General features: G+C 44.7%; 1 protein-coding gene across 2 annotated transcripts in view; it reads right to left on the bottom strand.

Annotated features, from left to right (window-relative positions):
* Positions 1–20,035, bottom strand: part of cdadc1 (cytidine and dCMP deaminase domain containing 1) — a 59,660-nt gene that overhangs the window by 15,218 nt on the left and 24,407 nt on the right. For both annotated transcript variants that reach the window (XM_068040299.1, XM_068040300.1), the window contains 2 exons: positions 10,049–10,098; positions 7,916–8,088 (listed from right to left, as the gene is read on the bottom strand). In XM_068040299.1, the coding sequence (XP_067896400.1) occupies positions 7,916–8,088; positions 10,049–10,098 (223 nt within the window). The remainder of the gene's footprint in view (positions 1–7,915; positions 8,089–10,048; positions 10,099–20,035) is intronic.

Below are 20,035 nucleotides of genomic sequence, written 5' to 3'. Positions count from 1 at the left end.
AATCCCTACCTATTCATATATTTGTCAAGATGTCTCTTCAACATCGCTATCGTATCTGCTTCCACCACCTCCCCTGGCAGCAAGTTCCAGGCACTCACCACCCTCGCACATCCCCTCTAAACTTTGCCCCTCACACCTTAAACTTATGTCCCCTAGTAACTGACTCTTCCACCCTGGGAAAAAGCTTCTGACTATCCACTCTGTCCATGCCACTCACAACTTTGTAAACTTCTATCATGTCACCCCTCCACCTCCGTCATTCCAGTGAAAACAATCCGTGTTTTTCCAACCTCTCCTCATAGCTAATGTCCTCCAGACCAGGCAACATCCTGGTAAACCTCCTCTGTACCCTCTCCAAAGCCTCCACGTCCTTCTGGTAGTGTGGCGACCAGAATTGCACGCAATATTCTAAGTGTGGCCTAACTAAGGTTCTGTACAACTGCAACATGACTTGCCTATTTTTATACTCTATGCCCCGACCGATAAAAGCAAGCATGCCGTATGCCTTCTTGACTACCTTATCCACCTGCGTTGCCACTTTCAGTGACCTGTGGACCTGTACGCCCAGATCTCTCTGCCTATCAATACTCCTAAGGGTTCTGCCATTTACTGTATACCTCCCACCTGCATTAGACCTTCCAAAATGCATTACCTCACATTTGTCCGGATTAAACTCCATCTTCCATTTCTCTGCCCAAGTCTCCAACCGATCTATATCCTGCTGTATCCTCTGACAATCCTCATCATTATCCACAACTCCACCAACCTTTGTGTCGTCCGCAAACTTACTAATCAGACCAGCTACATTTTCCTCCAAATCATTTATATATACTACAAACAGCAAAGGTCCCAGCACTGATCCCTGCGGAACACCACTAGTCACATCCCTCCATTCAGAAAAACACCCTTCCACTGATACCCTCTGTCTTCTATGACCGAGCCAGTTCTGTATCCATCTTGCCAGCTCACCTCTGATCCCGTGTGACTTCACCTTTTGCACCAGTCTGCCATGCGGGACCTTGTCAAAGGCTTTACTAAAGTCCATATAGACAACATCCACCATCCTTCCCTCATCAATCATCTTCGTCACTTCCTCAAAAAACTTGATCAAATTAGTAAGACACGACCCTCCCCTTCACAAAACCATGCTGTCTCTCGCTAATAAGTTTGTTTGTTACAAATGGGAGTAAATCCTGTCCTGAATAATCCTCTCTAATAGTTTCCCTACCACTGACATAAGGCTCACCAGCCTACAATTTCTTGGATTATCCTTGCTACCCTTCTTAAACAAAGGAACAACATTGGCTATCCTCCAGTCCTCTGGGACCTCACCTGTAGCCAATGAGGATGCAAAGATTTCTGTCAAGGCCTCAGCAATTTCTTCCCTTGCCTCCCTCAGTATTCTAGGGTAGATCCCATCAGGCCCTGGGGACTTATCTACCTTAATGCTTTGCAAGACACCCAACACCTCCTCCTTTTTGATAATGAGATGGCTGAGACTATCTGCACTCCCTTCCCTAGGCTCATCATCCACCAAGTCCTTCTCTTTGGTGAATACTGATGAAAAGTACTCATTTAGCACCTCGCCCATTTCCTCTGGCTCCACACAGATTCCCATCTCTGTCCTTGAGTGGGCCAACCCTTTCCCTGGTTACCCTCTTGCTCTCACCTTTAAAAATTATTCTGTTTTTCTATTCTTACAACCAAAGTGCATAATTTCACACTTCCCTACATTATACTCCATCTGCCATCTAGTTGCCCACTTACTTAACCTGTCTATATCTCTTTGAAGCCTCGGTGTCCTCCCCACAGCTTATCTTTCCACCTACCTTTGCGTCATCAGCAAACTTAGATACATTACTCTCTGTCTCTTCACCCAAGTCATCAATATTGATAGTAAATAGCTGAGGCCCCAGCACTAATCTTTGCAGCACTCCACTATTTACTGCCTGCTTGAAAAAAGCCCCGTTTTGCCCACTTGTTGCTTCCTGTCTGTTAACCAATCATCTAACCATGCTAATATATTACCCCCAACTCCATGAGCCCTTATCTTGCCTATTAACCTTTTGTGTGGCACCTTATCGAATGCCTTTTGGAAATCCAAGTATACTACATCTACAGGTTCCCCTTTATCTACCCTACTAGTTACATCCTCAAAAAACTCTAATAGAATTGTCAAACAGGATTTCCCTTTAGTAAAACTACGTTGACTTGTTCTGATCATACTGTGCTTTTCTAAGTGCATTGTTAAGTCTTCCTTAATAATAGATTCCAGCATTTTCCCCAACGACTGATGTTAAGCTAACTGGCCTGTAGTTCCGTTTTCTCTCTCCTGCCTTTCTTGAAAAGCAGTGTAACATTTGCCAACTTCCAATCTGATGGGACCATTCCCGAATCTAAGGAATTTTGGAAAATCATAGCTAGCACATCCACTATCTTTGCAGCTATCTTTTTTAGAACCCTAGGATGTAGGCCATCAGATCCTGGAAATGTCAGATTTCAGTTCCTTAAGTTTCTCCGATATTTTTTCCCTGCTGATATGAATTTCCTTACTTTTATAGCCCCTAGGTTACTGCCTAATTCTGGTATGGAACGTGTGTCTTCTACTGTGAAGACAGACACAAAATATTTATTCAATGCCTCTGCTTTTTCCTCATTCCCCATGATAATTTCTCCTATCTCTGATTCTAAGGGACCAACGTTTATTTTAGCTACTCTCTTCCTTTTGATATACCTATAAAAGCTCTTGCAATCTGTTTTTGTGTTACTGGCTAGTTTACGCTCATTCTATTTTTTCTTTTGTCATCAACTTTTTGGTGGCCCTTTGCTGGTTTCTAAAACACTCCCAATCCTCAGACTTGCTACTGGTTTTTGCAACATTATAAGCCTTTTCTTTTAATCTAATGCTCAACTTCCTGAATGAGCCACAGTTGGATCTTTCTGCCCGAGTTTTTGTTTCTCAGAGGAATGTATTTTTATTAAACATTTTGAATTGTTTCTTTAAAGGTTTCCCACTGCCCTACTTTTTAGTCTATTTGGGGGGAGGCGGTGGTGTAGTGGGATTGTCACTGGACTAGTAACCTAGGGTAATGCTCTGGGGACATGGGTTTGAATCCCACCGCTGCAGAAGGTGGGATTTGAATTCAATTAATAAAAATCTGGAATTAAAAGCTAGTCTAATGAAAGCCATGAAACGATTGTTGATTGTTGTAAAATCCCATCTAGTTCACTAATGTCCTTTAGGGAAGGAAATCTGCTGTCCTTACCTGGTCTGGCTGACATGTGACCCCAGACCCACAGTAATGTGGTTGACTCTTGATGCCCTCTGAAATGGCCTATCAAGCCACTCAGTTGCATCAAACTGCTACAAAAATCAATAAGGAATGAAACCGGACGGATCACCTGGCATCGACCTAGGCACCAGAAATGACAATGGCAAACCCAGCACTGTCGACCCTGAAAAGTCCTCCTTACTAACATCGGGGGCTTGTGCCAAAGTTGGTAAAGCTGTCCCACAGACTAGTCAAGCAGCAGCCTGAAATAGTCAACTCACGGAATCATATCCAACAGACAATATTCCCGGGTATGTCCTGTACAGGACAGATACAGCAGAGATGGTGGCGGCACTGTGGTATACAGTCGGGAGGGAGTTTCCCTGGGAGTTCTCAACATGGACTCCGGACCCCATGAAGTCTCATGGCATCAAGTCAAACATGGGAAGGAAACCTCCTGATGATTACCACCTACCACCCTCCCTCAACTGATGAGTCAGTACTCCTTCATATTGAACAACACTTGGAGGAAGCATGGAGGGTGGCAAGGGTGCAGAATGTACTCTGGGTGGGGGACTTCAATGTCCATCACCAAGAGTGGCTCGGTAGCACCATTACTGACCGAGCTGGCTGAGTCCTAAAGGACATAGCTACTAGACTGGGTTTACGGCAGGTGGTGAGGAAACCAACAATAGGGAAAAACATGACCTCGTCCTCACCAATCTGCCTGTCGCAGATGCATCTGTCTATGACAGTATTGGTAGGAGTGACCACCACACAGCCCTTGGAGGTAAAGTCCTGTCTTCACATTGAAGATACCCTCCATTGTGTTGTGTGGCACTTGTGTGCTAAATGGGATAGATTTCAATCAGATCTAGCAATGCAAAACTGGGCATCCATGAGGCGCTGTGGGCCATCAGCAGCAGAACTGTACTCAACCACAATCTGTAACCTCATGGCCTGGCATATCCCCCACTCTACCATTACCATCAAGCCGGGGGATCAACCCTAGTTCAATGAAAAGTGCAGGAGGACATCCCAAGAGTAGCACCAGGCATACCTCAAAACGAGGTGTCAATCTGGTGAAGTTACAACCCAGGACTACTTGCATGTCAAACAGCGCAAGCAACATGCGACAAACAGAGCTAAGCGATCCCACAACCAACGGATCAGATCTAAGCTCTTCAGTCCTGCCACATCCAACTGTGTTTGGTGGTGGACAAATAAATATCTAACAGGAGGAGGTGGCTCAACAATTATCCCCATCCTCAATGATGGGGGAGCCCAGCACATCAGTGCAAAAGACAAGGCTGAAGCATTTGCAACTATTTTCAGCCAGAAGTGCTGAGTTGATGATCTATCTCGGCCTCCTCCTGAAGTCCCCAGCATCACAGATGCCAGTCTTCAGCCAATTCAATTTACTCCACGTGATATCAAGAAACAACTGAAGGCACTAGATACTGCAAAGGCGACGGGCCCTGACATCATTCGGGCAATAGTACTGAAGACATGTGCTCCAGAACCTGCCACACCCCAGCCAAGCCGTTACAATACTTTTGAGGTATGTTCCAATACTGACATCTACCCAGCAATGTGGAAAATTGTTCAAGTACGTCTTGTACACAAAAAGCAGGACAAATCCAACTTGGCCAATTACTGCCCCATCAGTCTACTCTTGATCATCAGTAAAGTAATGGACGATGTTGTTGACAGTGCTATCAAGTGGCACTTGCTCAGCAATAACCTGCTCAGTGATGCTCGGTTTGGCTCTGCCAGGGCCACTCAACTCCTGACCTCATTACAGCCTTTCTCCAAACATGGACAAAAGAGCTGAACTCAAGAGATGAGGTGAGAGTGACTGCCCTTGACATCAAGTCAGCATTTGACGGAGTATGGCATCAAGGAGCCCTAACAAAACTGGAGTCAACGGGAATCAGAGGGAAAACTCTCTGGTTGGAGTCATACCTAGCGCAAAGGAAGATGGCTGTGGTCATTGAAGATCAATCACCTCAGCTCCAGGACATCACTGCAGGAGTTCCTCAGGGTACAATCCTAGGCCCAACCATTTTCAGCTGCTTCAACAATGACCTTCCTTCAATCATAAAGTCAGAAGTGGGGATGTTTGCTGATGATTGCACAATGTTCAGCACCATTTACGACTCCTCAGATACTGAAGCAATCAGTGTAGAAATGTAGCAAGTCCTGGACAATATCTAGGCTTGGGCTGATAAATGGCAAGTAACATTCACACCACACAAGTGCCAGGCAATGACTATCTCAAACAAGAGAGAATCCAACCATCTTCCCTTGACATTCAATGACATTACAATCGCTGAATCCCCCACTATCTGCATCCTGGGTGTTACTGTTGACCAGAAACTGAACTGGAATAGCCATATAAATACCGTGGCTACAAGAGCAGGTCGGAGGCTATGAATCCTGCGGCAAGTAACTCACCTCCTGACTCCCCAAAGACTGTCCACCATCTACAGGGCACAAGAGTGTGATGGAATACACTCCACTTGCCTGGATGGGTGCAGCTCTGACAACACTTAAGAAGCTAGACACCATCCAGGACAAAGCAACCCACTTGATTGGCACCCCATCCACAAACATTCACTCCCTCCACCACCGATGCACAGTGGCAGCATTGTATACCATCTACAAGATGCACTGCAGCAACTCACCAAGGCTCCTTAGACAGCACCTTCGAAACCCATGACCTCTACCACCTAGAAGGACAAGGGCAGAAGTTGTATGGGAACATAGGGTGGCACAGTGGCGCAGTGGTTAGCACCGCAGCCTCACAGCTCCAGCGACCCGGGTTCAATTCTGGGTACCGCCAGTGTGGAGTTTGCAAGTTCTGCCTGTGTCTGCGTGGGTTTCCTCCGGGTGCACCGGTTTCCTCCCACATGCCAAAGACTTGCAGGTTGATAGGTAAATTGGCCATTAGCAATTGCCCCTAGTATAGGTAGGTGGTAGGGAAATATAGGGACAGGTGGGGATGTGGTAGGAATATGAAGTTAGTGTAAGATTAGTATAAATGGGTGGTTGATGGTCGGCACAGACTCGGTGGGCCGAAGGGCCTGTTTCAGTGCTGTATCTCTAAACTAAACTAAAAATTACCACTTGCACGTTCCCCTCCAAGCCACACACCATCCTGACCTGGAAATATAATCGCCGTTCCTTCGCTGTCGCTGGGTCAAAATCCTGGAACTCCCTTCCTAACAGCACTGTGGGTGTACCTACCCCACATGGACTGCAGGGGTTCAAGACAGCATCTCACCACCACCTTCTCAAGGGCAATAAATGCTGTCTTATCCAGAGTTGCCCACATTCCATGAATGAATGAATAAAAAAAACAATTTACCTTAGCCAGTTCTCCCCTCATGCCTACATAATTGCCTTTAAGATTCTTGTTTGTGATTGGAGCATGTCACTTTCAAACAGAACATGGAATTCAATGGTATTATGAGCACTGTTTCCCAGTGGATCTTTTACTATGACATTGCTTATTAACCATCCTTCATTATACAATACAATACTAGATCCAAGACAGCTTTATCCCTAGGTGGCTCCACAACATAATGCTCCAAGAAACTGTCACGAAAACATTCTACAAACTCATCTTCTAGACCACTCCTGCCCATTTCATTGTCCCAGTTTATATGAAAATTGAAGTCCCCCACAATTATTACATTGCCTTTGTTACAAGCTCCAATAATTTCTCGTTTAATGCTCTGTCCAACAGTATAACTACTAATAGTCGTTTGGTAGTGCAAAACCTGAGTATTGCTGAAAATAGAGACATTAAGTCGAAGCTTTTCATCCTGCACTCATCATGACATTCTGCAAGAATACCAATGTAAGGGAAAACAACAAATTTATACTGTGAGAAGAGCATGCTGATTGGTTGGCAAGTGAACTCTGATTGATGGAGGCGTTGCCATGGAGAATGCACCAGTTAACAGTGACTGACAGTTAACTGCCAAGCTTTGCTTGAAATTTAAACCAGACAGCTTGACTCTGATTGGTCAAGATATTGCCCTGAGGAATGAACCAGCGAATGGCTGTCACTTATTTTGTTCAGCTGAAGCAGGTGCAATGTGTGTACACATTCTTTCTGTCTACAAAGAACATGGCCCTGTGTGTTAATATATGTAGCTTCCAGTACGTGCAAATGCTCCACACTGTGAGCCCTACTGACAATCTTAAATTGGTTGTCAGCGTAATTCTTAGCAAACTGAGGATTATTTAGCAAATGTTGTCCAATCGCGGAATCACATCTAATATTGGACACTGTGTTTTGAGTTTTGCAAGCACAAGCTGTTTGGGCATGGCCTGCACCTTGCCCGTTACGAACGGCAGAAGGGACACGTTGTTTGATACGATCCGCCAGTCTTTGGGATGTACCAAAAAGACGTCCTGTAATATATGAATTTCAATGCCAGTGTGATGTTAGGTATATAGGCCGTTACAATAGTGAATAACCTTCAAAAAGTACTTCACTGGCTGAAAACACTTTGGGTCATCAGAGTTTTTGAAAGATGCTGTAGAAATTTGAATCTTTTCTCCTTCTTTTATGCATAGGTAACTTTAGCAGGTTAAAACCGGTAATGTTCCTAAGTGCTTTGCATACCTACCGGAAGGTTAAGGCATTCTGCTCGGCGTGTATGATGTACCGAAACTTCCTGGCTTCTCTGTCTTTCTGCTGCTTCTCATCCATCTGAGGGTAGTCTGCATATTCAGACCCCATTGGATAGGCGTTGTAACCGCAGCCAATCAGATACCTGGCTCCTGTTCCATCACAATTACTCTATAATAAACAGAAATTACGATAGAAGTTTTTTTTAAAAATGACAATATCCATTAGGACTTCTGCAAGCTGTGCCTGTCTGATAGCTCATGCCAAAGCTCTGACTGACTTCAAGCAGATGTCCTGAGTGGGATACAAATCTTATGTCACTTGGCTTCATGATCTGTTCTGCTTTAATGCACGTTTAATCAATCAGCTGTGGATGGATGGAATGGTTCATTATGCTCCTTTGGGGTTGCATCCCAGACAGTTTCAGCTAATCAGAGAAGGGTTAGTCTCTTGTCTGATGGCCACTCAGAATATTCTCACGCTCAAAATTTTCAGATAAAATGTCAAACAAAATGTTGGAACATGATCTCATTGCCATGAAATGTAATGATAGGGAAAGAATAGCCTCACACGTGGTTATGGAGGATACACATGGTGGGATAACACCATAGAGAAGGTCAACCTGTCTAAATATAAACCAATGAGTGACTCAACCACAAGACACATTAAATCAAAGGGAGTTAAGCAGTCAGATATTAAAGGGCCATATTCTCTCCTCAGTGCATAAGGCTGATGAAAAAAAGTGAGTTAACAGTTAAGCAAGACCTCTCGAAAGTAATGAGTGGACTGAGCTAGCTTTTGCATTTTGGCTAAAATACATTTACAAAAAGCGTTCACACACACAATGTCTATGAACGCACTGATGACGTCGGCGATCGCTCTGCCCGTGCTCTGCGTTGTCAGGAGACACAGTGTAATATATATATCACAGGTTTGGGGTTACAGATGCATGTGGTCATACAGGTGGCTAGGCTGGACCCAAACTGGCTCAAAGGTCATACTAGCAAGAAAAGGTGGACAGAAGTGAGCGGAAACAAATTCTTAAAATACCATTCAAGCAGTAATTCGCCAATGCTTTAAGTAGGATATTGCATTTTAAAACATTCTTATCCAACACAAAATACCCAAAAAATACAAATAAATAAAATATTTGTTGATTTTCTGTAGCATTGGTCACCCTATAGCCCATAACAGAGTATACATTCAGAGGTTTATCACGCTTTATCCATTGCTGTAATATTGAAAATTTATAGGAAGCTATTGCACGATTTGAAGAGCAGGGGAATTCTCCCAGGTGTCCTGGCCAATATTTATCCCTCAATCAACATCACTAAAACTGATTATCTGCTCATGATCACATTGGGGTTTGTGAGACCTTGTTGCGTGCAGCTTACTGCCACATTTCCTACAACAGTGACTACACTTCAAAAGTACTTCATTAACTGTAAAGCATTTTGTTTTCTTTCTTTCTCCCTACAGCTCTCCATTAAGATATTTATCCAAACCTTATTTAAAGGCGTTAAGGAATCACATCATTTGCTGCTGAGAATAAATATTTCAGCTGGAGGATTCATTTTTTGGGCCACTGCATATCTAATTTAACTTCCTATAAGTTGTTAATTGTTTTAAACTATAAATTCATCTTCATCCAATAGCTCAAGTTTATACTCAGCCACACAGACTAGTGGGTTGAAATTCTTCCATGTACAGTTTTCAGTCGTTGATGTTATCAAATTTCCATATGCACTGTTGTAACAAAGTCACAAGCCCCTTTTCTTCCTGATCTGTGCTAATTTAATTTGGTGGGGGGGGGGGGGGGGGGGGGGGGAGGGTGGTGGCTCAGGGTGCTACAATTGACTGAAGGAAGAAGAGGTAAACAAAAATCACAGTTGCCACGGTTTTCTCCCGAAAGTAACCATTGGCCAAGGGCAGAATTGACCTCAGCTATGATGCCCTGCACACTTTAATACCTTGCTGATGTTCACTCTTTAGACTTGCCCTTGGAGAGTAGTCAGAATGTGATGGTGACAGCAGCCTTTGTGTCACAGCCAAGCAAAGGGTCAATGGCTTTAACAGAAAACTGGTAGAATTTCCTTTTTAAAAGAATGTAATGCAAAAAGCTAAAACTTACCATCTTCCCTTCTGCCCAGATCACTGCCCCAACACCAATCTTTTGATCCTCTGAAATATATTAATGCATTATGGTATTAATGCAAAATAAGCTGCACAAGTATTTCAAACCACTCTTATGATTCACTCAAAAGAACTCTTGACTACTGCAGACATGTATTAATTTTATCAAATATAAAGGAATCAGGAAGTCTATAATTAAAAACCTTAAGCATAGCACATCAACTGAAAGGTAGAGGGGTGCACACTAGATGTGTTTGTTGCAGAAAAAATGTCAAGTATTACAATCTTCCCAGCTGAAGAACCTCACCCAATATAGATCAGAAAAGCTTTCCCAGGTAATCAATTTAAACGCTCCAACTTGAACCAGTCACAATTTTTTCAAGTGATTCCAGCAAACATCTGGATTATATTATATAAAAACATATAAAAGTTATATAATACATACTACAACTTGCATTTACATTTGTCTTTAATGTGGAAAAACATGCCAAGGAGCTTTACAGAGGTGTAATCACAGAGCTAGAACAGTTGTTAATTTTAAATCTGAGATAGCAAAGATATTAAGGAATATGGGCCAAAGGCAAGTATATGGAGTTAGGCTGCGGATCAGCCATGACCTCACTGAATGGCAGGATAGGCTCGAGGGGCTGAATGGCCTACTCCTGTTCCCATCTTCCTATGTTCCTATGTAATCAAATGGATGACAAAGCAAAGGAGATGGTAGAAAAGGTGAGCAAAAACTTGGTCAAAGAAGTGGGTTTGATGGAGGGTCTTAAAGGAGATTGAAGGTGATGTAGGCACAGTTGAGAGTTTCAGCAGATAAGCTGAGGCAGGTGATGTTACGTGAGCGCAATGTGTGGTCTTTGTGTTGGAGGGGGTGTGGGGTTAGAAGGTCAACACAGGGATGACTAGGACACAGAGACTGCAAAAAGTCTGGTTCAGCCTGAGACACTGGCCGGGGAGGAGAATAAAATCTGGAGCAAGAGTTTGGAGTTTGTGGAAGAGGTCAAAGATGATGGCTTCGGTCTTTCAAACATTTAACCAGAGTAAATTGTTGCTTAGCTGACATTTGATATTGTACCAGCAGCCTGACAACATGGAGCTGGAGGAGAGATTGAGAGAATTGGTAGAGAAGTAGAGCTGAGTTTGTCAGCATACATGTGGAGGCTGACCCAATGTCAGGGGGTCAATTAAAAACACTGGAATCAATGGAAAAAAAACTTACCCACAGAATGAGACATTTCATCTTAGATGACCTTGCAGAAGCTTGGCCATCTCTCTGTGAATTTGACCTGGTGTTCTGATTCACTCCCAAGAGATGGAAATTTTACCTGAGGTTTACATACATGGCACCTATGGACAAATACATTGTGGGAGTTTTAGTTTTCACCTTGCTCATCGAAACTACAATCCCCAGAGTGCTCTGCAACAGTCATGTCACCCCAATCTGGCAGAAAATCTACTGATTTATTTATTTTAGTTTAGTTTAGTTTAGAGATACAGCACTGAAACAGGCCCTTTGGCCCGAGTCTGTGCTGACCATCAACCACCCATTTATACTAATCCTACATTAATCCCATATTCCTACCACATCCCCACCTGTCCCTATATTCCCCTACCACCCACCTATACTAGGGGCAATTTATAATGGCCAATTTACCTATCAACCTGCAAGTCTTTGGCTGTGGGAGGAAACCGGAGCACCCAGCGAAAACCCACGCAGACACAGGGAGAACTTGCAAACTCCGCACAGGCAGTACCCAGAATCGAACCCAGGTCGCTGGAGGCTGGAGGCTGCAGTGCTAACCACTGCGCTGCCCACAGATGGTTGGGCGGTGGCAGCGTGTATGGGGAAAGACAGTCATAAGACAGGAACAGATCGTAATAAAGAAAACATTTCAATGTTTTATGCAACTGAAACCATTCAATAAAAAATGTTTTCAATGCGATGTGAAGCAAAGATGTTTCTATGTTGCTGAGGGGGACTGGAGGTTATGCTCGGACCAAAGGGGATGTTTATGAAATATCTGCCACAGAGGCTGCTGGACTACAAAACAATTCTTCAAAAATGTGTTGACAGAATTATAAGCAGCCACTTTCTTCCCATTATAAATTTACACAAGGCTCTTAGTAAACTTACTGCATATCCCTAGTTCCCCTGCAGACATTTAAGAGTCAACCACTTAACATGGGTCTGGACTCACGTGTAGGCCAGACAGGATCCCTTCCCTGAAGAGCAATAGTGAACTAGATGGCATTTTTATGATAATCCAGCAATTTTCATGGTTAATTTTTCCCCTGCTATCAGCCCACAAATTACCAGATTTACTGAACTCAATTTCATAACCTTTCACAGGTGAACTGTTGTGGGATTCAAACGTACATTCTCCAGGATTATTTGTCCAGTACCATAATGGCTACACTACCAATACCCTGACAAAGAACAAAGAACAGTACAGGAACAGGCCATTCGGCCCTCCAAGCCTGCGCCGATCTTGATGCCTGTCAAACGAACACCTTCTGCACTTCCGGGAACGGTATCCCTCTATTCCCATCCTATTCATGTATTTGTCAAGATGCCTCTTAAACGTCGCTATCGTACCTGCTTCCACCACCTCTCCTGGCAGCAAGTTCCAGGCACTCACCACCCTCTGTGTAAAGAACTTGCCTCGCACATCCCCTCTAAACTTTGCCCCTCGCACCTTAAACCTATGTTCCCTAGTAACTGACTCTTCCACCCTGAGAAAAAGCTACTGACTATCCACTCTGTCCATGCCACTCACAACATAGTAAACCTCTATCATGTCGCCCCTCCACCTCCGTCGTTCCAGTGAAAACAATCAGAGTTTATCCAACCTCTCCTCATAGCTAATGTCCTCCAGACCAGGCACCATCTTGGTAAACCTCTTCTGTACCCTCTCCAAAGCCTCCATGTCCTTCTGGTAGTGTGGCGACAGAATTGTACGCAATATTCTAAGTGTGGCCTAACTAAAGTTCTGTACAGCTACAGCATGACTTGCCAATTTTTACACTCTATGCCCCGACCGATGAAGGCAAGCATGCCGTATGCCTTCTTGACTACCTTATCCACCTGCGTTGCCACTTTCACTAACCTGTGGACCTGTACGCCCAGATCTCTCTGCCTGTCAATACTCCTAAGGGTTCTGCCATTTACTGTATACCTCCCACCTGTATTAGATCTTCCAAAATGCATTTCCTCACATTTGTCCGAATTAAACTCCATCTGCCATTTCTCCGCCCAAGTCTCCAACTGATCTATATCCTGCTGTATTCTCTGACAATCCTCATCACTGTCCGCAACTCCACCAACCTTTGTGTCGTCCGCAAACTTACTAATCAGACCAGCTACATTTTCCTCTAAATCATTTATATATACTACAAAGAGCAAAGGTCCCAGCACTGATCCCTGCGGAACACCACTAGTCATAGCCCTCCATTCAGAAAAGCACCCTTCCACTGCTACCCTCTGTTTTCTAATACCGAGCCAGTTCTGTATCCATCTTGCCAGCTCACCTCTGATCCCGTGTGACTTCACCTTTTGTACCAGTCTGCCAGGAGGGACCTTGTCAAAGGCTTTACTGAAGTCCATATAGACCACATCCACTGCCCTTCCTTCATCAATCATCTTCGTCACTTCCTCAAAAAACTTGATCAAGTTAGTGAGACATGACCTTCCCTTCACAAAACCATGCTGCCTCTCGCTAATAAGTTCATTTGTTTCCAAATGGGAATAAATCCTGTCCCGAAGAATCCTCTCTAATAATTTCCCTACCACTGACATAAGGCTCACCGGCCTATAATTTCCTGGATTATCCTTGCTACCCTTCTTAAACAAAGGAACAACATTGGCTATCCTCCAGTCCTCTGGGACCTCACCTATAGCTAATGAGGATACAAAGATTTCTGTCAAGGCCCCAGCAATTTCTTCCCTTGCCTCCCTCAGTATTCTAGGGTAGATCCCATCAGGCCCTGGGGACTTATCTACCTCAATGCTTTGCAAGACGCCCAACACCTCCTCCTTTTTGATAACGACATGACCCAGACTATCTACACTCCCTTCCCTAGTGTTGGAGAAATTTTCTTAGCTTTGCTAATTATTACTTAACATTGTAGAAGCAGAAAAACAGGACACAGCTTGTAGCTAATCTAACCACAACCAACGGTCATAAATTGTAGACAGAGCAGCTAACCACAATCAGACATTACGGCCAGATATGGTGTCTGGAGTGGGCATTGAATTAAGGAACTAGCTTGTTATTGTTGAAACTGATGTTTCGCTGACCTCGGACCCTGCATGGTGCACCGTTACGTAGGCAGTCTTGTGGGTGCTTATCTAATTGTGAAACTGTTAGCTCTGCCTTTTTTATACTATATAAGTCCACGGCGATCTGTAGCTCTTTGGGAGTAGCACTGAACCGCATTTAGGTAAGGTGTTATATCCCATGATATCATGCAATAAAGTGTTTGTTCTCAACGTCTGAGTCCGGAGAATTTGTTCAACAATTGGGCACAATCTGGATTTTCTCCAACACCTAGACTCATCATCCACCAAGTCCTTCTCTTTGGTGAATACTGATGCAAAGTACTCATTTAGTACCTCGCCCATTTCCTCTGGCTCCACACATAGATTCCCTCCTCTGTCCTTGAGTGGGCCAAACTTTTCCCTGGTTACCCTCTTGCTCTTTATATACGTATAAAAAGCCTTGGAATTCTGCTTAATCTTGTTTGCCAATGACTTTTCATGACCCCTTTTAGCCCTCCTGACTCCTTGCTTAAGTTCCTTCCTACTGTCATTATATTCCTCAAGGGCTTCGTCTGTTCCTAGCCTTCCAGCCCTTCCGAATGCTTCCTTTTTCGAACGCTTACCATAATCTCTCAGTGGCAGCCCACTGATGGAGTCCGCGTCTAGAGTACTTAACTTGGGAACTTGGCGCAGTGTAGCGAAGACGCACTATTCTGGTCTTTTAGAAAACAAGGAGTGGTCCAAGAGACGGAACAAGAGCTAAGAGCTGAGATCTAGAGGCATAATTTTGATGAGTGATTGGCTGGTAAGTTTTACGTTTTTTTCCTCTGAACTAGGGCAGTAACATAAACTAGGTCTGGGGAGATTCAAGTACAGTATTAAATTTATAGCTTAACTAGTTAAAGTACATAATATAACTACAAATAATAATTGAGGTTTATTTTTTATTATTCGTTCATAGGATATGGGCATCGCTGGCTAGGCCAGCATTTATTGCCCATCCCTAATTGCCCTTGAGAAGGTGGCGAGTTGCCTTTTTGAACTGCTGCAGTCCTTGGGGTGTAGGTACACCCACAGTGCTGTTAGGAAGGGAGTTCCAGGATTTTGACCCAGCGACAGTGTAGGAACGGTGATATAGTTCCAGGTCAGGCTGGTGTGTGGCTCGGAGGGGAGCTTGCAGGTGGTGGTGTTCCCATGCATCTGCTGCCCTTGTTCTTCTAGATGATTTGGAAGGTGCTATTGAAGGAGCCTTGGTGAGTTGCTACAGTGCATCTTGTAGATGGTACACACTGCTGCTACTGTGCTTTGGTGTTGAAGGGAGTGAATGTTGAAGGTGGTGGATAGGGTGCTGATCAAGCAGACTGCTTTATCCTGGATGGTGTTGAGCTTCTCGAGTGTTGTTGGAGCTGCACCCATCCAGGCAAGTGGAGAGTATTCCATCATACTCCTGACTTGTGCCTTGTAGATGGTGAACAGGCATTGGGGAGTCAGGAGGTGAGTTACTTGCTGCAGAATTCCCAGCCTCTGATCTGCTCTTGTAGCCACCGTATTTATGTGGCTGGTTCAGTTCAGTTTCCAGTCAATGGTGACCTCCAGGATGTTGATAGTGGGTGATTCAGAGATGGCAATGCCATTGAACATTAAGGGGAGATTGTCAGATTATCTCTTGTTTGAGATAGTCATTGCCTGGCATTTGTGTGGCGTGAATGTTATTTGCCACTTATCAGCCCAAGCCAGGATGTTGTGCAGGTCTTGCTGCATCTGGACACGGGCTGCTTCATTATCTGAAGAGTCGTGAATGTTGGTGAATATTGTGCAATCATCAGCGAGCATCCCATTTCTGACCTTTTGATGGAGGGAAGGTCAGTGATGAAGCAGCTGAAGGTGGTTGGGCCTAGGACACTACCCCGAGGTACTCCTGCAGTGATGTCTTGGGACTGAGATGATTGACATCCATCAACCACAGCCATCTTCCTTTGTGCTAGGTATGACTCGAACTAGTGGAGAGTTTCCCCCTGATTCCCATTGACTCGTTTTGCTAGGGCTCCTTGACGCCACATTCCGTCATACGAACAAACATACGAATTAGGAACAGGAGTAGGCCACTCAGTCCCTCGAGCCTGCTCCGCCATTCAATAAGTTCATGGCTGAACTGATTACTCCACATTTTCACCCACCCCCGATAACCTTTCACCCCCTTGTTCATCAACCTCGGTCTTAAAAATATTCAAAGACTCTGCTTCCACTGCCTTTTGAGGAAGAGAATTCCAAAGACTCATGACCCTCAGAGAAAAGATTTCTCCTCATCTCTGTCTTAAATGGGCAACCCCTTATTTTTAAACAGTGACCCCTTAGTTCTAGATTCTCCCACAAGGGGAAACATCCTTTCCACATCCACCCTGTCAAGACCCCTCAGGATCTTATCAATCAAGTTGCCTCTTACTCTTCTAAATTCCAGCAGATACAAGCCCAGCCTATCCAATCTTTCCTCATAAGACAGCCCGCCCATTCCAGGTATTAGTCGAATAAACCTTCTCTGTACTGCCTCCAATGCATTAACATTCTTCCTTAAATAAGGAGACCAGTATTGTACACTGTATTCCAGATATGGTCTCACCAATGCCCTGTACAGCTGAAGCATAACCTCCCTACTTTTGTATTCAATCCCCTCGTGATAAACAACATTCTATTAGCTTTCCTAATTACGTACTGTACCTGCATACTAACCTTTTGCGATTCATTCACTAGGACACCCAGATCCCTCTGCAATCTCTCACTATTTAGATAATATGCTTCTTTTCCATTCTTCCTGCCAAACTGGACAATTTCACACTTTTCCACATTATACTCCATTTGCCAGGTCTTTGCCCACTCACTGAACCTATCTATATCCCTTTGTCACCCCCTTATGTCCTCTTTATAAGTTACTTTCCTACCTATATATGTGACATCAGCAAATTTAGTCAAATGCTGCCTTGATATCAAGGTCAGTCACTCTCACCTCACCTCTGGAGTTCAGCTCTTTTGTCCATGTTTGCACAAAGGCTGTAATGAGGTCAGGAGCTGAGTAGCTAGTGGAACCCAAACTGTGCATCACTGAGCAGGTTATTGCTGAGCAAGTGCCACTTGATAGCACTGTCATCTTCCATCACTATGTTGCTGATTGAGAGTAGACTGATAGGGCGGTAATTGGATGGATTGGATTTGTCCTGCCTTTTGTGGACGGGACCTACTTGGGCAATTTTCCACATTGCCGGGTAGATGCCAGTATTGTAGCTGTATTGGAACAGCTTGGCGAGGGGCGCAGCTAGTTCTGGAGCACGTCTTCAGTACTATTGCTGGAATGTTGTCAGGCCCATAGCCTTTACAGTTTCCAGTGCCTTTAGCTGTTTCTTGATATCACAAAGTGAATTAGATTGGTTTCGGTGATGCTGGGGTCCTCAGGAGAAGGCCGAGATGGATCATCCACTCGGCACTTCTGGCTGAAGATGGTTGTAAATGCTTCAGCCTTATCTTTTGCACTGATTGCTGTGCTCTCCCATCATTGAGGATGGGGACACAAACAAGAAATGCTGGAAATACTCAGCAGGTCTGGCAGCATCTGTGGAGAGAGAAGCAGAGTTAATGTTTCAGGTCTGTGACTCTTCATCAGAACTGGCAGATATTAGAAATGTAAAAGATTTTAAGCAAGTAAAGCGGGGGTGGGGCAAGAGATAAGAAAAGAGAAGGGGTTGATAGGACAAGGTCACAGAGAATAATTGACCAGAAGGCCATGGAGCAAAGGCAAACGGTAAGTTAATGGTGTGCTGAAAGACAAAGCATTAGTACAGAGAGGGTGTTAATGGACCAAAAACAGAGCAGCCTGACCCCAAGCACAAACATGAAAAATGGGTAGGCACAGTAGAAACAAACTAAAATAAAATAAACACATAAAAAATAAAAATGAAAAGCGGGGCCTGTCATGCTCTGAAATTATCGAACTCAATGTTCAGTCCGGCAGGCTGTAGTGCGCCTAATCGGTAAATGAGGTGCTGTTCCTCGAGCTTGCGTCGATGTTCACTGGAACTATGCGATGTGAGCGTGAGAGCGGGGTGGGGCGATGGGGGGTGGTGCTGTTGAAATGGCCAGCAACCAGAAGTTTGGGGTCATGCTTTCGGACTGAGATGAGGTGTTCTGCAATGCGGTCACCCAGTCTGTGTTTGGTCTCCCCAATGTAGAGGAGACCACATTGTGAGCAGTGAATACAGTATACAACATTGAAAGAAGTACAAGTAAATCGCTGCTTGACCTGAAAAGGAGTGTTTGGGGCTTTGGATAGTGAGGAGAGAGGAGGTAAATGGGCAGGTATTACACCTCCTGCAATTGCAGGGGAAGGTGCTGTGGGAAGGAGACGAGGTGACGGGGATAATGGAGGAGTGGACCAGGGTGTCGCGGAGGGAACAATCCCTTCAGAATGCTGACAGGGAAGGGAGGGAAAGATGCGTTTGGCAGTGGCATCACGCTGGACGTGGCGGAGGATGATCCTTTGGATGTGGAGGCTGGTGGGTGGAAAGTGAGAACAAGGGGAACCCTGTCGTGGTTCTGGGAGGGAGGGGAAGGGGTGAGGGTAGGGGTGCGGGAAATGGGCCGGACACAGTTGAGGGCCCCATCAACCACAGTAGGGGGGGAATCCTCAATTGAGGAAAAAGGAAGACATATCAGAAGCGCTGTCATGGAAGGTAGCATCATCAGAGCAGATGCGTCGGAGACGGAGAAACTGGGAGAATGGAATGGAGTCCTTACAGGAGGCAGGGTATGAAGAAGTGTAGTTGAGGTAGCTGTGGGAGTCAGTGGGCTTATAATGAATATTAGTAGACAGTTTATCCCCAAAGATGGAGACAGAGAGGTTGAGGAAGGGAAGGGAAGTGTCGGAGATGGACCATGTAAAGGTGAGAGAAGGGTGGACATTAGAAGCAAAGTTGATAACGTTTTCCAGTTCTGGGCAGGAGCAGGAAACGGCACCGATACAGTCATCAATGCACTGGAAAGATTGTTGGGGAGGGGGCCTGAAACAAGGAATGTTCGACATATCCCACAAAAAGACAGGCATAACTAGGACCCATGCAGGTACCCATAGGAACACCTTTTACTTCCCGTGTCAGCATTCCCAAGGGATCTTTCCCTCCGCGACACCCTGGTTCACTCCTCCATTACCCCCACCACCTCGTCCCCTTCCCACGGCACCTTCCCCTGCAATCGCAGGAGGTGTAATACCTGCTTATTTACCTCCTCTCTCCTCACTATCCAAGACCCCAAACACTCCTTTCAGGTCAAGCAGTGATTTACTTGTACTTCTTTTAATTTAGTATACTGTATTCGCTGCTCACAATGTGGTCTCCTCTACATTGGCGAGACCAAATGCAGATTGGGTGACCGCTTTGCGGAACACCTCTGTTCAGTCCAAAAGCATGACCCCAAGCTTCCGGTTGCTGGCCATTTCAACACCCGCCCCCCTGCTCTCATCTCTGTCCTGGGATTGCTGCAGTGTTCCAGTGAACATCAACGCAAGCTCGAGGAACAGCACCTCATTTACAGATTAGGCACACTACAGCCTGCCAGACTGAATATTGAGTTCAATAATTTCAGAGCATGACTGTCCCTGACTTTTATTTTTATTTTATTTTTCTTTATGTGTTTATTTTATTTTAGTTTGTTTTCTACTGTGCCTACCCACTGTTTTTT

The sequence above is a fragment of the Heterodontus francisci genome, chromosome 10, assembly GCF_036365525.1.
Source record: "Heterodontus francisci isolate sHetFra1 chromosome 10, sHetFra1.hap1, whole genome shotgun sequence".
NCBI classification, from domain to species: Eukaryota; Metazoa; Chordata; class Chondrichthyes; order Heterodontiformes; family Heterodontidae; genus Heterodontus; species Heterodontus francisci.
Note: the sequence above shows the minus strand (reverse complement) of the source record. Positions and strands in the feature narration are given on the sequence as shown.